Source organism: Eurosta solidaginis, chromosome 4, assembly GCF_040869045.1.
Source record: "Eurosta solidaginis isolate ZX-2024a chromosome 4, ASM4086904v1, whole genome shotgun sequence".
Lineage (NCBI taxonomy): Eukaryota > Metazoa > Arthropoda > Insecta > Diptera > Tephritidae > Eurosta > Eurosta solidaginis.
In genome coordinates, this window is record NC_090322.1 from 26,283,999 (window position 1) to 26,300,588 (window position 16,590).

General features: G+C 36.4%; 1 protein-coding gene across 25 annotated transcripts in view; it reads left to right on the top strand.

Annotated features, from left to right (window-relative positions):
* Positions 1-16,590, top strand: part of PhKgamma (phosphorylase kinase gamma) — a 119,258-nt gene that overhangs the window by 74,965 nt on the left and 27,703 nt on the right. For 23 of the 25 annotated variants that reach the window (XR_010952369.1, XM_067780891.1, XM_067780893.1 and 20 more), the window contains 6 exons: positions 9,543-9,721; positions 9,789-10,073; positions 10,146-10,236; positions 12,171-12,307; positions 12,373-12,470; positions 13,763-13,846. Coding sequence is in view for 24 of the 25 variants with exons in the window: in XM_067780871.1 (XP_067636972.1) it covers positions 9,543-9,721; positions 9,789-10,073; positions 10,146-10,236; positions 12,171-12,307; positions 12,373-12,470; positions 13,763-13,846 (874 nt within the window). In the remaining variant the exon portion in view is untranslated. The remainder of the gene's footprint in view (positions 1-9,542; positions 9,722-9,788; positions 10,074-10,145; positions 10,237-12,170; positions 12,308-12,372; positions 12,471-13,762; positions 13,847-16,590) is intronic. The other 2 variants (XM_067780890.1, XM_067780897.1) reach the window with 1 other exon arrangement.

A 16,590-nucleotide genomic window follows, 5' to 3' on the forward strand; every position in this document is an offset into this window, starting at 1 on the left:
CGATCCAATAGGTGCGATCACTCACAAATTTTCATCAATATCCTCTATTCCTTCTCCGAGAAAACTTGCTATTTCAACAGGGTTGGACGAAAACGGCATGCCCTTGAGGCCTTGGTTCCACATTGCAACTGAAAGGATGGTTGTTCTCATATGGCGAAAATTTTCTTCCAGGCCATATATTGCGTATATCGGGGTTGATTCTGAATAGGCAAACATTTAACCTATTATAGTATCCGGATCGAAGATAAGCTAGAGTGACGCGCGTTTCCCTGGGAATGTTGCTTTCTTTAACTGCAAGTTTAGGGCGTTCGTCTTTGAAAATAAGGTTGCCTAGGCATTTGTTGGCATAGTACTTTGACGATTTTTTGGATGTCTTTGAGTGCCCTTTTGTGCCTCTGTTCTTTATACGGCTTACTTCTTCTAATTTCTTCATAGTGCTTATGGAGACGACTCCTTAAGTTCCTAGGAGACGGGCCGCTCCAATGAGATGTCCTTTGTGACTTCATTTCTCTACTTTATGGGGAATATTCTCGCCTCACTGTGTAGATATATAATCATCTATAAATAAGAAGACATCCCGTGGCAGTTATGAGCGCGGTGTTTCGACAGGCCTGCAGTTTCTTCCAGTGTGTATCTTTTATGTTCGGCGACCATCTTGGAGACGCGTAAGATACTAGCGGCTTGCCAATCGCTTTATAAGTGGTTATGAGCGTTTATTGGCCTTTGCCCCAAGGATTTTGTTACGGCTTTGAACTTTTGATACAAATGCGGCTGCATGCTCGCCAAATATGGGTTCTGTTCGAACGTCCCACCCATTATTTTTGGGCGTAGGACAGTCGGTAGCGTAATGTCAGATGTCTAATATTTTAGGCATTGGCCGCGTCCACTTTGTAAATAAGGTCGTCAAGGATTTGGCTCATGATAGTGCCAAATTACGCGATGTAAAAAAACTGGAAAGACCAAGGAGATAGTCGTTAATTTTATAGCGCATCAATGAATGTGTCAGGATCTGTTGCCATTGTCATGCAGTCATCGACGTAGGACACAGTGGTAACTACTTCTGGTGGGGAAGGAAGCTTCGATTTGCAAAAGTTATACAAAAGTGAGGATAGGACACCACAATACGCAGTCCTTGTTTAACTCTTCTGTGTTTTGATGTTCGTAACTGTGTTTTGATGTTCGTTGCCGACCACACATCTGCACGTCAGCGGTTTAGGGGGTCAAAATATACCCGCAGTAGGTATGCCTGTCGAGGAGGCAACTAAAATACAAGATTCAAGGGGCTGTGTAGCGCAACCCTTCAGGTTGCCAGCGCAATGTATAGCTTCTCCAAACCCATTGTCAACCTCACCTATCTGCGGCGAATCCTGTTTCACTAACATACGAGGCTCTGGCGACCCCAAGCTCCTCATGGAACTTGAGGGTGGAGAGGGAGGGATGGCCTGAAGGTTTAATGTGGCCACATAAATCGTTCCCGAGGTGGTCGGGCTAGCACCTTAATGGTGCTGTGTTACCGGAGCGTACCGGATCTGTATCCGGCAAAGGACCATCACATCGATAACACTCCCCAAAGCCTTCGGGGAGCAACCTTATCGCTACAGCAACAACAACAACAACCACACATCTAATTTTCAGTCTACCTTTGGAGACTGGGAGAAACTGTTGACAATTCCAAGTCTTCCATTTACGTGCTGTGATTGACTGTGTCAAAGAATTTTGATCAGTCTAGCGCTACGAGTACTGTTCTATGGTGGGGTTCTTGGCTCAGGTAGAAAACATGCTGATGATTGGCAAGTCGCAGGTTCGCGGTGAAATGAGCGAGCAGGACAGCTTCAAGTGTCTTTGCTACTGGCAAATATGTCGGACGATATGAGTCTCCTACGTTAGCCAGTTTCCCGACTTTAGTAGCGGTACCACCCTCGCCTTTTTCGATTTTTCAGGGATGACGAAAGTAAACAGGTATATGTTGAAGATGAGCGCCAGGAATTTTAATCCCTCATAGTCAAGGTTTTTAAGCATCACCTCTCTGAAGTTGGCAAGACAACTTTTACGTGGAAAAAAATTACCTATTGGGAAAATTGCCTTGAATTTGCCGTAATTTATCCGTAAAACAAAAAAATTTGCCGTGGCCATATTTTAGAAAATACAGGGTGGCACGCCAACTTCGCGTGAAGTTAGCGTGCCACCCTCAGAAAACCACCTTAGAGACCAGCTAGGAAAATAATTCTTGCACACGAATTTGCCGTAAATTTGCCGTAGATAAGTGGCATATTATATAATTTCGAAAAAAAAAATTTACTTTTTTTTACGGTGCACCGCCAACTTCACGTGAAGTTAGCGTGCCACCCTCAGAAAACCACCTTAGAGCCCAGCTAGGAAAATAATTCTTGCACACGAATTTGCCGTAAATTTGCCGTAGATAAGTAGCATATTTTATAAATTCGAAAAAAAAAATTTCAAATTTGTTTATGGTGCACCGCCAACTTCACGTGAAGTTAGCGTGCCACCCTCAGAAAACCACCTTCGAGGCCAGCTAGGAAAATAATCTTGCACACGAATTTGCCGTAAAATTGTCGTAGATAAGTGGCATAGTTTATAAATTCGAAAAAAAAATTTTTTTAATTTTTTTTATGGTGCACCGCCAACTTCACGTGAAGTTAGCGTGCCACCCTCAGAAAACCACCTTAGAGGCCAGCTAGGAAAATAATTCTTGCACACGAATTTGCCGTAGATAAGTGGCATATTTTATAAATTCGAAAAAAAAAATTTACTTTTTTTTATGGTGCACCGCCAACTTCACGTGAAGTTAGCGTGCCACCCTCAGAAAACCACCTTAGAGCCCAGCTAGGAAAATAATTCTTGCACACGAATTTGCCGTAAATTTGCCGTAGATAAGTAGCATATTTTATAAATTCGAAAAAAAAATTTCATATTTGTTTATGGTGCACCGCCAACTTCACGTGAAGTTAGCGTGCCACCCTCAGAAAACCACCTTAGAGGCCAGCTAGGAAAATAATCTTGCACACGAATTTGCCGTAAAATTGTCGTAGATAAGTGGCATATTTTATAAATTCGAAAAAAAAAAATTTCAAATATTTTTTATGGTGCACCGCCAACTTCACGTGAAGTTAGCGTGCCACCCTCAGAAAACAACCTTAGAGGCCAGCTAGAAAATAATTCTTGCACACGAATTTGCCGTAAATTTGCCGTAGATAAGTGGCATATTTTATAAATTCGAAAAACAAAATTTTCAAATTTTTTTTATGGTGCACCGCCAACTTCACGTGAAGTTAGCGTGCCACCCGCAGAAAACCACCTTAGAGGCCAGCTAGGAAAATAATTCTTGCACACGGATTTGCCGAAAATTCGCCGTAGATAAGTGGCATATTTTATAAATTCGAAAAAAAAATTTCAAATTTTTTTTATGGTGCACCGCCAACTTTACGTGAAGTTAGCGTGCCACCCTCAGAAAACCACCTTAGAGGCCAGCTAGGAAAATAATTCTTGCACACGAATTTGCCGTAAATTTGCCGTAGATAAGTGGCATATTTTATAAATTCGAAAAAAAAAATTCAAATTTTTTTATGGTGCACCGCCACTTTCACGTGAAGTTAGCGTGCCACCCTCAGAAAACCACCTTAGAGGCGAGTTAGGAAAATAATTCTTGCACACGAATTTGCCGTAGATAAGTGGCATATTTTATAAATTCGAAAAAAAAAATTTCAAATTTTTTTTATGGTGCACCGCCAACTTCACGTGAAGTTAGCGTGCCACCCTCAGAAAACCACCTTAGAGGCCAGCTAGGAAAATAATTCTTGCACACGAATTTGCCGTAAATTTTCCGTAGATAAGTGGCATATTTTATAAATTCAAAAAAAAAAATTTCAAATTTTTTTTATGGTGCACCGCCAACTTCACGTGAAGTTAGCGTGCCACCCTCAGAAAACCACCTTAGAGGCCAGCTAGGAAAATAATTCTTGCACACGAATTTGCCGTAAATTTGCCGTAGATAAGTGGCATATTTTATAAATTCGAAAAAAAAAAATTTCAAATTTTTTTTATGGCGCACCGCCAACTTGACGTGAAGTTAGTGTGCCACCCTCAGAAAACCACCTTAGAGGCCAGCTAGGAAAATAATTCTTGCACACGAATTTGCCGTAAATTTGCCGTAGATAAGTGGCATATTTTATAAATTCGAAAAAAAAAATTTCAAATTTTGTTTATGGTGCACCGCCAACTTCACGTGAAGTTAGCGTGCCACCCTAAGAAAACCACCTTAGAGGCCAGCTAGGAAAATAATTCTTGCACACGGATTTGCCGTAAATTTGCCGTAGATAAGTGGCATATTTTATAAATTCGAAAAAAAAAAATTTCAAATTTTTTTTATGGTGCACCGCCACTTTCACGTGAAGTTAGCGTGCCGCCCTCAGAAAACCACCTTAGAGGCCAGCTAAGAAAAAAATTTCTTGCACACGAATTTGCCGTAAATTTGCCGTAGATAAGTGGCTTATTTTATAAATTCGAAAAAAAAAATTCTTTTATGGTGCACCGCCAACTTCACGTGAAGTTAGCGTGCCACCCTCAGAAAACCACCTTAGAGGCCAGCTAGGAAAATAATTCTTGCGCACGAATTTTCCGTAAATTTGCCGCAGATAAGTGGCATATTTTATAAATTCGAAAAAAAAAATTTCAAATTTTTTATGGTGCACCGCCAACTTCACGTGAAGTTAGCGTGCCACCCTCAGAAAACCACCTTAGAGGCCAGCTAGGAAAATAATTCTTGCACACGAATTTGCCGTAAATTTGCCGTAGATAAGTGGCATATTTTATAAATTCGAAAAAAAAAATTTCAAATTTTTTTTATGGTGCACCGCCAACTTCACGTGAAGTTAGCGTGCAACCCTCAGAAAACCACCTTAGAGGCCAGCTAGGAAAATAATTCTTGCACACAAATTTGCCGTAAATTTGCCGTAGATAAGTGGCATATTTTATAAATTCGAAAAAAAAAAATTTCAAATTTTTTTTATGGCGCACCGCCAACTTGACGTGAAGTTAGTGTGCCACCCTCAGAAAACCACCTTAGAGGCCAGCTAGGAAAATAATTCTTGCACACGAATTTGCCGTAAATTTGCCGTAGATAAGTGGCATATTTTATAAATTCGAAAAAAAAAATTTCAAATTTTGTTTATGGTGCACCGCCAACTTCACGTGAAGTTAGCGTGCCACCCTCAGAAAACCACCTTAGAGGCCAGCTAGGAAAATAATTCTTGCACACGGATTTGCCGTAAATTTGCCGTAGATAAGTGGCATATTTTATAAATTCGAAAAAAAAAATTTCAAATTTTTTTTATGGTGCACCGCCACTTTCACGTGAAGCTAGCGTGCCGCCCTCAGAAAACCACCTTAGAGGCGAGCTAGGAAAATAATTCTTGCACACGAATTTGCCGCAGATAAGTGGCATATTTTATAAATTCGAAAAAAAAAATTTCAAATTTTTTTTATGGTGCACCGCCAACTTCACGTGAAGTTAGCGTGCCACCCTCAGAAAACCACCTTAGAGGCCAGCTAGGAAAATAATTCTTGCACACGAATTTGCCGTAAATTTGCCGTAGATAAGTGGCATATTTCATAAATTCGAAAAAAAAAATTTCAAATTTTTTTTATGCTGCACCGCCAACTTCACGTGAAGTTAGTGTGCCACCCTCAGAAAACCACCTTAGAGGCCAGCTAGGAAAATAATTCTTGCACACGAATTTGCCGTAAATTTGCCGTAGATAAGTGGCATATTTTATAAATTCGAAAAAAAAAAATTTCAAATTTTTTTTATGGCGCACCGCCAACTTGACGTGAAGTTAGTGTGCCACCCTCAGAAAACCACCTTAGAGGCCAGCTAGGAAAATAATTCTTGCACACGAATTTGCCGTAGATTTGCCGTAGATAAGTGGCATATTTTACAAATTCGAAAAAAAAATTTTCAAAATTTTTTATAGTGCACCGCTAACTTCACGTGTGCAAGAATTATTTTCCTAGCTGGCCTCTAAGGTGGTTTTCTGAGGGTGGCACGCTAACATCACGTGAAGTTGGCGGTGCACCATAAAAAAATTTGAAATTTTTGTTTTTGAATTTATAAAATATGCCACTTATCTGCGGCAAATTTACGGCAAATTCGTGTGCAAGAATTATTTTCCTAGCTGGCCTCTAAGCTGGTTTTCTGAGGGTGGCACGCTAACTTCACGCAAAGTTGGCGGTGCACCATAAAAAAATATTTGAATTTTTTTTTTTCGAATTTATAAAATATGCCACTTATCTACGGCAAATTTACGGCAAATTCGTGTGCAAGAATTATTTTCCTAGCTGGCCTCAAGGTGGTTTTCTGAGGGTGGCACGTTAACTTCACGTGAAGTTGGCGGTGCACCATAAAACATTTGAAATTTTTTTTTTCGAATTTATAAAATATGCCACTTATCTGCGGCAAATTTACGGCAAATTCGTGCGCAAGAATTATTTTCCTAGCTGGCCTCTAAGGTGGTTTTCTGAGGGTGGCACGCTAACTTCACGTGAAGTTGGCGGTGCACCATAAAAGAAATTTTTTTTTCGAATTTATAAAATAAGCCACTTATCTACGGCAAATTTACGGCAAATTCGTGTGCAAGAAATTTTTTTCTTAGCTAGCCTCTAAGGTGGTTTTCTGAGGGTGGCACGCTAACTTCACGTGAAGTTGGCGGTGCACCATAAAAGAAATTTTTTTTTTCGAATTTATAAAATAAGCCACTTATCTACGGCAAATTTACGGCAAATTCGTGTGCAAGAATTATTTTCCTGGCTGGCCTCTGAGGTGGTTTTCTGAGGGTGGCACGCTAACTTCACGTGAAGTTGGCGGTGCACCATAAAAAAAAAAATTGAATTTTCATTTTCGAAGTTATAAAATATGCCACTTATCTACGGCAAATTTACGGCAAATTCGTGTGCAAGAAATTTTTTTCTTAGCTGGCCTCTAAGGTGGTTTTCTGAGGGTGGCACGCTAACTTCACGTGAAGTTGGCGGTGCACCATAAAAAAATTTGAAATTTCTTTTTTCGAATTTATAAAATATGCCACTTATCTACGGCAAATTTACGGCAAATTCGTGTGCAAGAAATATTTTCCTAGCTGGCCTCTAAGGTGGTTTTCTGAGGGTGGCACGCTAACTTCACGTGAAGTTGGCGGTGCACCATAAAAAAATTTAAAATATTTTTTTTCGAATTTATAAAATAAGCCACTTATCTACGGCAAATTTACGGAAAATTCGTGTGCAAGAATTATTTTCCTGGCTGGCCTCTAAGGTGGTTTTCTGAGCGTGGCACGCTAACTTCACGTGAAGTTGGCGGTGCACCATAAAAAAAATTTGAATTTTCATTTTCGGATTTACAAAATATGCCACTTATCTACGGCAAATTAACGGCAAATTCGTGTGCAAGAAATTTTTTCCTGGCTGGCCTCTAAGGTGGTTTTCTGAGGGTGGCACGTGAAGTTGGCGTGCCACCCTGTATTTTCTACAATATGGCCACGGCAAATTTTTTTGTTTCACGGATAAATTACGGCAAATTCACGGAAATTTTCCCAATGGTAATTTTTTCCACGTAAAAGTTGTCTTGCCAACTTCAGAGAGGTTTAAGCATCGGCATGGCAATCTCGTTTGGGTCCCTGTTCTCTTCTTGCTGATTGTTTTGAAATAATTACAAACTTATCTTATAAATATGTAGTACGTCTTTAATTAATTATTTGAACTTTATGGACTTTCTACGTTCCGGCTATTTGGCAAATTGACAGTCATATTGAGCCGTTCTTGTGACCATGTTGTGTTACGCTTTTGTAAAATATAATAACTAATAAATCTGTCCTCATTTTATAAAAATCCTACAAAGTAAATTGTCTGAGATTTGGCGTGTATGTGTTTGTAAATAAATGTATGAATGTAAGTTTGTGAGCGTGTGATGTAAAAATATTTATTCATTGCGATTACTGAGCTATAAGCGTTTTCAAAGCGTACATATAATCAATCAATGCAATGATTGTCTTCAGGGTATATCTGTTATTTATACTGCGTTCATACTTGAAGCCGAAATTATGACTAATTTGCTTTCGTGTTGAAAATTCATGTGCGTTTGGATGAAGGTCGAAAAATAAGGTACTGAAACGGGTACGACTCTGGTCTGCACTATGGTATAAAAAAAATTGTTTCAACTTTATAGAAAACAAAAAAAAATCGATTTTTTTATTGATGTGTAAAAACCTTAGCTCACGGTATTGGGGAATCTTGAAAATAAGGGTTAGGTATAAAGTGTAAGTGTAAGCGTAATTGTAGTATTTGTAAGTGGTGAGCTATTTGGAGAATATATGTAGAATGTAAAAGCAGGTGTAGTGTGGGGTATTGATTTGCTCTATGGTGTAATACAGAATTTAAGCGTAAGTGTTGCCACTACACTATACAACGTTAAGTGGGAGTAATGTACGTCGTAGAGCGAAATCAGAAAACAAATCAAGGGAAGGCAAGGAAAGGAAAAAGAGATAAATTAAAGGTGAGGAAAGGTTTCTTATAGGTGCGTTATCGACGAGGTATAGACATCAATTGGTATCGAGGTGTTATCGATTTTCTATCGACTATCGACATTTTATCATCGAAAAATTATCGATTTATTATTTATCGATTTTTTGTCGAAAGGTTATCATTACATGTTACATGGCATCAAAACGGCTTTAAATAGCTACTTGGGCGACCAGGGTCGCAGCCATTTCATCTACCTATCACAATGCTGTCAAAAAGCTATCGATTTTTTATCGAAAAGTTGTTATGTTTTAAACAATTTATCGACTTGTTATAGCAAATTTATCGATTTGTTATTGAAAAGTTATCGAAAAGTCGTTGATTTCTTCTCAAAAAAGTAATCGATTTGCGCAAAAAATTATCGACTTGATATCGAAAAGTTATCGGTTATTTATTGAAATGTTATCGCTAAAAGGAACTATACATATTGCAGTTCCTAAAGAAATTTTTCGGAAATAGCAACTTTGCTAGAATTTCCGGAAAAGCGTATTACAGCCGTTTCGCGGGCATATTTTTTAGCAGCTTTACCACAATCGCCAATTTCGACAATTTTAAATTGCGTGCCGTGTACTCTTTTGTACCATGCCTGTCGTATGTATATATTTTTGGTGTAAGGTTAGAGCTCGTGATATTCGATTAATCGTATATTCGAACGTTCTAAAATGTTCGATTTTCAGATTTCGAATCGAAAAATGGTACTTCGCCGATTATTGAATAATCGCTCGTTGTCGGTTAGGGACTATTTCTGTGTTATTTTGGGAGAATTATGTAGCTATTTTGGGATCATTTGGGGACTATTTCGTGGTTCTTCTAAAAGATTTAGATTCTCTTTTGAAACTGCTTGTGATTAAAAACTCTGACAATTTTGTCATGTAGTTGCCACCTTAAAATATTTCTCCAATAAAACAGTTTAACAGAAACTAATCCTCTCCCTCTCTATTTTCCATTTCTTTACACAGGGGCATTAGTTCTACAGTTCGCCGTTGCATTGAAAAGGAAACAGGCAAAGAATTCGCCGCAAAGATCATTGATCTTGGTGCAGCTACAGAAGTCGGCGACACAAGTACATATCATATGCTTGAAGCCACAAGACAAGAAATATCAATACTCAGACAAGTTATGGGGCATCCATATATAAGTGATTATCGTCAATCAACATTCTTATCTTAAAACCTGATAATAATACGCATTTTAAATAATTTCAGTTGAATTACAGGATGTCTTCGAATCTGATGCATTCGTTTTTTTAGTATTCGAATTGTGTCCGAAAGGTGAACTTTTCGATTACCTCACCTCGGTAGTAACGTTGTCCGAAAAGAAGACACGCACGATAATGCGCCAAATATTTGAAGGTGTTGAATACATCCATTTAAAAAATATTGTGCATCGAGATTTGAAACCAGAAAATATTCTGCTCGATGAAAATCGTAATGTTAAAATAACAGATTTTGGTTTTGCGCGGCAACTGAAAGGCGATGAAAAGTTAATGGGTAAGTGCAGAATGAAGTGCATTATTTTATTTTTATTTTTTATTTTTCAATTGCTTTTTTTTCCTATTTCAGATCTTTGTGGTACACCTGGCTATTTGGCGCCGGAAACACTAAAATGCAATATGTTTGAAGGCTCGCCTGGTTACTCCAAAGAAGTCGATATGTAAGTACAGTATTTGTGTAAGTTAAAAAAAAACCGAAGAAGTTTAAATTGTTAACTGTTACTAAGACGGAGACTTAGGAGGGGAAATAAGAAGAACGCTCTCTCTATTCTTCAGGAAATTTTTTTTGTATAACAATTTAACGGACGAATAGCCACTTCCTAGGTTGAACTGGCAGGTCAATAAAGACCTCAATGAATGGCTGGCGGCCGCCATGGTGTGCTCCGCCAACCACACCGAAGATCCTAGGTTCAAGTCCCGGGGAATGCATCATCAACATTTTATAAACAAGTGCATTCAATAAGAAAACGTTTTTCAAGCGGAGTCGCCCCTCGATAATGATTCGGCAAACACTCCGAGGGTTTTTCTACCCTACAGATGCCTTTGCCAGTTCGTACGGAAAATTAAAAGGAGAACGACGCATGTCGACTCATGTGAAGATGAAAAAGTAAGGAATATCTCAAAAAAATAAATTAAGGCAAAAACTTCACATACGCTTGGGACAGACAAAGACTGAAACTAAAGATGTGAAACTGCAGATGAGTTTGCAACCGAGATAAAAGCCAATAGAGGCTAGTGAAAACTGACAAAGTGTATTGCCCAGTTTGGGACTGACACTCAGGCTAAGACAACATTAACCAGAATCCGAATTTTCAATTGAAACCAAAGCAAAAACTGGGAATTAGTCTAGGCCTGAATCTGACACAGAGACTAAATCTGAACCTTATGCTTAGAATGGAACTGGAAAATAGACTTAAATAGATAGAGAGATATTGCAACGGAAGCTTAGCGGTAATTGAAACTGTGACAGACTGAAACTAAGAATCAGAGTAACAAAAAAAAAAAAAAAACAGAAGACACTGGGAATGAAACTATGACTAAAACGGAAGCCCGAGAATATGATTGAGAATTACTCTTTGTTGTTGTAGCAGTGCTTCGCCCCATTCAATAGGTGCGATCATTCACAAACTATCATCAATATTCTCTAAAGGGAGTCCGAGAAAACTTGCTTTTTCAACAACGTTGAACCAAAAAGCCATGGGTGTTTGAGGCGTTAGTTCCACATTGCAATTGAAAAGATGGTTGGTGCCATGTGGGGACACGTTATAGTAAGAGTTAAATTTATTACAGTATCCAGATCGAAATTGAGCTATAGTGAAACGCGTTCTACCTTGGGAGACCTCCGCTTTCCTCAACTGCGAGTTTAGGCCCTGTTGGCATAGTAATTTGACGACTATTTTTGGATGTCTCTGAGGGCCTTTTTGTGATTTTTTTCTTCATACGGCTGACTTCTTGAGTGCCGAATTTTGTCATGCTGCTTACGAAAACGACTCCTTAAGTTCCTGGGAGACGGGGCCTCTTCAATCAGATGTTTTTTGGGATGCCCAGGTTGCTGGATATTAAACAGAAACTGTTTGCTCAGTTTTTCATTTATCTCCTTTATGAGGATAATTCTCGTGGCAGTTCTGCGATCGATGTTTTGACAGGCCTACAGTTTCTACCTGTGTTGCTTTTAGGCTCGGCGACCATATTGAAGGCGCTATGAGCGTTTCTTTATCTTTGCCCCAACTGCTGCTGACAATGGACTCGAGGGATTTTGTTACGGCCCTGAAGTTTAAGTACAATTGCGGCTGCATACTCCGTGATTTAGGGGTCGTCAGGGTCTTGCTATCTGACTAGGTCACGCTCTCTCGCTAATTTTGGGGCTAATGTTGGAAATTTTAGTCGGGTTTCTGGGATGTTCATCCAGTGGAAATAAAACGACCCGACGCGGATTCCATGATCTTGCGGAAAGCATGTTCCATGACCTTAATGCTGGGAGGGGTTAAGACTAGGCATGTGCGTGTAATCAATTAATCGAACATCAAAATAATTTCAGAAAAAAATGTATAATCGTACACTTCATACGCTCCCTTTCTATAACTCTCTCGTTTAGTTGGGCATGTGGCGTTATTATGTTCACATTATTGGTTGGTTGTCCACCGTTTTGGCATCGTAAACAAATGGTGATGCTGCGTAATATAATGGAGGGTAAATATAGTTTTACCTCACCTGAATGGGTTGATATATCAGGTAAGCCAAATTTATAAAAATCGAGTTTGATTGTTAAATCGTAACGTATTTCATAACGCTTACAGAGGATCCAAAGGATCTGATACGCAAATGTCTAGTCGTCGATCCTGCGAAACGAATCACAGTCAAGGAAGTATTAAAGCATCCGTTCTTCAATCAGATGGTAAGTCAGCAAAACTTATTAAGAGATAGAAAACGTATATAAAAATGTATAATTAAATACAATTTTTTTATTTTAAGTATATTTTTTTATTTAAATATATATATTTTTTTCAATTAAGAAAAAACGCACACAATTTTGTTGCTCACTCCCACCATTTTTTCACATTTGGCTTAAGATATAAAGCAGAGAAAATTAACTTTTCAGTATTTGTGATTTTTTATATATCCTTCGTTTTTACACCCTCTCTCTTTTGCTCTCTTTACCTACCTACACCAGTATGCTAAGCGCGCATTGTTATTATTATTTTAGCCGATTTTGTTTAACGCTTTTTAAAATTATTATTTTTTTATATTAGCTGTGTTTTTTTTACTTCTATATACGTTTACGCTGAAACTTTATATGGACTGCTAAGCGACAAACTTTAAATACACCTCTGAAATTGCTGCGCATAAAATTTGTCCTACTAAATTTCAGTACGCATTATACTCAGATGTAACTGAAATATGTGTCTTTGTTTCACCCTCTACACTAATTCAGTGTATTCTATGTGTGTCCACAATTCATCGCAACTGATTCAGCTATATGTTATACTCTGTGGCCATCAGAAGGTTGTGTCTCCGCTTTTCGGTACACCCTGTGCTGTAGCTGTAGTTATTTAACCACTGCCGCTAGATGGGTCTCCTAAGCATTATCTAAGCGAAGATAGGGGTTTTTTCACGCGCAAACGTAAACGTATACGCGTGTGAAAAAAAACACAGCTATTATCAAAGATTTTTTTTGCCAATCTCAGTTTAAACAATGTTTTTGATTACTATAAGCATAATACATTAGTAATAAAAAACCATTCCATTTACTCTATTAGCACGTATTCTTTAGGACATTTGAATCTTTATAAACAAAATTGTATCTCCACAGCTAATGGGTTTTTTTTTTACATTTTCAAAATTAATCTTATTAGTTTTTGAAAATTTTGCATTTTCTTTTTTTTCTTATAATTTCTAACTATGATTTTCTCTTTTTTCTTTCATTCGCTCTCCACCCAATACTCGATATATATAAAAAAAAAAAATAAATAAAACTATGAACAAAATTTCTAAATCACATTGGGCCATTTGTACTAAATTTTGTGTAAACAAAAATATGCGACACTTTATTCGAAAAAAATTACGTTACAAAATTTTACTAAAATTGTGCAACCTCAAAATTTATTTCAAAAAAATTAACATTTGAAAAAAAAATACCAAAACTCAAATACATCACCCAATCAATCGAATGTTTCGAAACTCGAAAAGTTATTCGAACAAAATATCGATGGACTTAAGCGCAGCCTATCCACCAAATCTAGGAGAATGAGTCGCATCAATGACATTGCACTGGTAACGAAATATTGCTGTTTATTAAACAGCAGCAACAATAATATTAACAATAACAACATTATGCATAATTATAATATTAATAATAGTACTTACTGTTGTTACTTTACTAGTATTATAAATAGTATACAAACAACAAAAACAAACAAGAAACAAAGAGTGATTGTGTTGATTTTCCTACACTACCAAACTTTAAATTTTTTTTTATAAAATTAATTTAGTTAACTTAAACTAATTTCGAACTAATAAATTTTTTTTCGAACTTTCGCATTGATTGTTTTACTAACTTCTTACGTGCATATAAACGTTTTATTGTGTATTTGCAAAACATAAAAGGGAAAGTTATCATTGCACACAGTTTTCGAAAAATGTTGAAAAACTTCCTTAAAAATTTTGATATGGACTGAAGCAAAGGCATATTTTTTGCTACGTTTCACTGCTTTTAACTACTAAATATTGAATTTTCAGGCCAAACAAATTTTTTTAATCACTTCGAAAAAACTGGATTTTTTAATTTTGAACACATAATGGAAAAATAAAGTGCGTTGACAAACAAATTCATACAATAAGCGCCTCTTGGCCATCTCTAACTGCATAACTGCAGTGTAATATTCTGCATTTGATTTTCAAGCGAAAGCAAGTTTTTTTAACGACTTCGAAAACATTCGAACATTACACTATAACTACCAAGTTAAAAAAATTTAATTTGTTGACAGCGAAATATATCCAAAAGTTGTTTATCACTATTGCTGCCAATCCATACAAGATGAGGGCAAAGCGAGTTCAACCCAATTCGCGGTGCAGAAGAACATCAAATCAAAAGAAAATTTGTATTGGTTTCGATTAACTGACAACTTGTTGTGTCCAGGCGTTGCTTGGAAATTATCAAGTAGAAGCAATCAGCTGATGGAATAACAGCACCTGGTACTCAATTCGCCTTGACTGCGTCTTAATACGCGTCTATTCAATCTTCAATTGCAAAAAAAAAATTGCTAATTCGAGATTGGAACTTAAAACATACCAACTTTGCACCAAGGCGAATTCAGTACTAGATGTTGTTATCCCAACAGCTGTTTGCTTCTTCTTGATTATTTTCCATACAACGACTTGTACAACAAGATGTCATTTAATCGAAATCAATGAAACATTTCTTTTGACTTGACATTCTTGCACACGACGAATTGGTTGAATTCGCTTTGCCAACACCTTGTATGGATTCGCTTTGCTTTGCACTTTTCCTATGATGTAATATTTTTTCTTTTTTTTGTTGCTTAACTTTATACTCTGTTTTTAAGTTTCTTCTTTTTTTGCAATAGTTTTCTTCTTGTTTATTTTATACGAGCCTAAGTTTTTTCGCTCATGTATTAAATTTGATTTGCGTTTTTGAATATTTTGTTACAATTTTGAACCCGACCCCTTTAGAATTGGCTGAAAGTTTTTCTTCCTTTTCTAGCTTACGAAAGACGTTTTTCAGAATTTTTTCAAGTTTTTTCAACTCAAAAAAAGTTATGAATTTAAAAAAACACCGTTTTTGTTTTCAAAATGCTATAACTTTTTCAAAAATTGACCGTTTGGGATCTTTTTTTTTTTTTAAATTGTTTTTAAATGTACTTTTCGGAAAAAATACAAAAAAATTAAAAAATTTTTTTTTTTAAATTTTTCAGTTTTTCGAGATTTTTCGAATTTCGCCATTTTTTTTTCTCATAAAAAACTTCAATCAATTCTGCAATCATCCCCACAAATCCCGGAGTGGGCCGATTTTTTTTTTATTTAATTGAAAAAAAAAATTTCCAAAAATAAAATTTTTTTATCAATTTTATTTATATAAGAAAAAAATGTAAGAAAATGATTTTTAAGCATTCTTTTATTTATATATTATGGTAATCTACGATTAAAATAACCAGGATTAATGACTGACACAGTAAACATGTAAGTTTGGCGAAATTCGAAAAATCTCGAAAAGCTGAAAAATTAAAAAAAAAACTTTAAATTTTTTTTTTGTATTTTTCCGAAAAGTACATTTAAAAACAAATTTTTAAAAATAAAAGGATCCCAAACGGTCAATTTTTGAAAAAGTTATACATTTTGAAAACAAAAACGGTGTTTACATTGCGGTGTTTTAAATTCATAACTTTTTTTGAGTTGGATGAAAAAATTTGAAAAAATTCTGAAAAACGTCTTTCGTAAGCTAGAAAAAGAAGAAAAACTTTCAGCCAATTCTAAAGGGGTCGGGTTCAAAATTGGTCGAAATGGGATGGAATACCCCAATATATATATATATATTTTTTTTTTTATAATGGAAACAGAATTAAACATAGGAAAACGGCAAAAATTCCAAAAAATTTAAATTAATGAATAATTTTTTAAAAAGCACGAAATCAAACGCTCAAATTTTAGAATTAAAACAAAAGCTGAAAATATTTCTTTTCCTTAAATTTATTTCTTAGTTTATATTATTAAATTTTGTGCAATGTTGAAAATATTGATTTAGTTGCAACTACAGTTTGACTGCATTTTTTATTTGCATGCGTATGCATTTTTTGTTTTTCAAATTTAATAAATTTTAACTATATTTTTATGGCTCAAATGTGTGCCATTTGCCGTCGATGGTATTCATGTAGAGTTGCAAAATTTATCTCACTACGTAAACCTATAAACCTTTTAGGCTACAGAGCATATGCGCAACTACTATTTAGCTGTTTAAATGAATACCCCAAATGTATTTTCATGTTATTTGCATGTTTAAT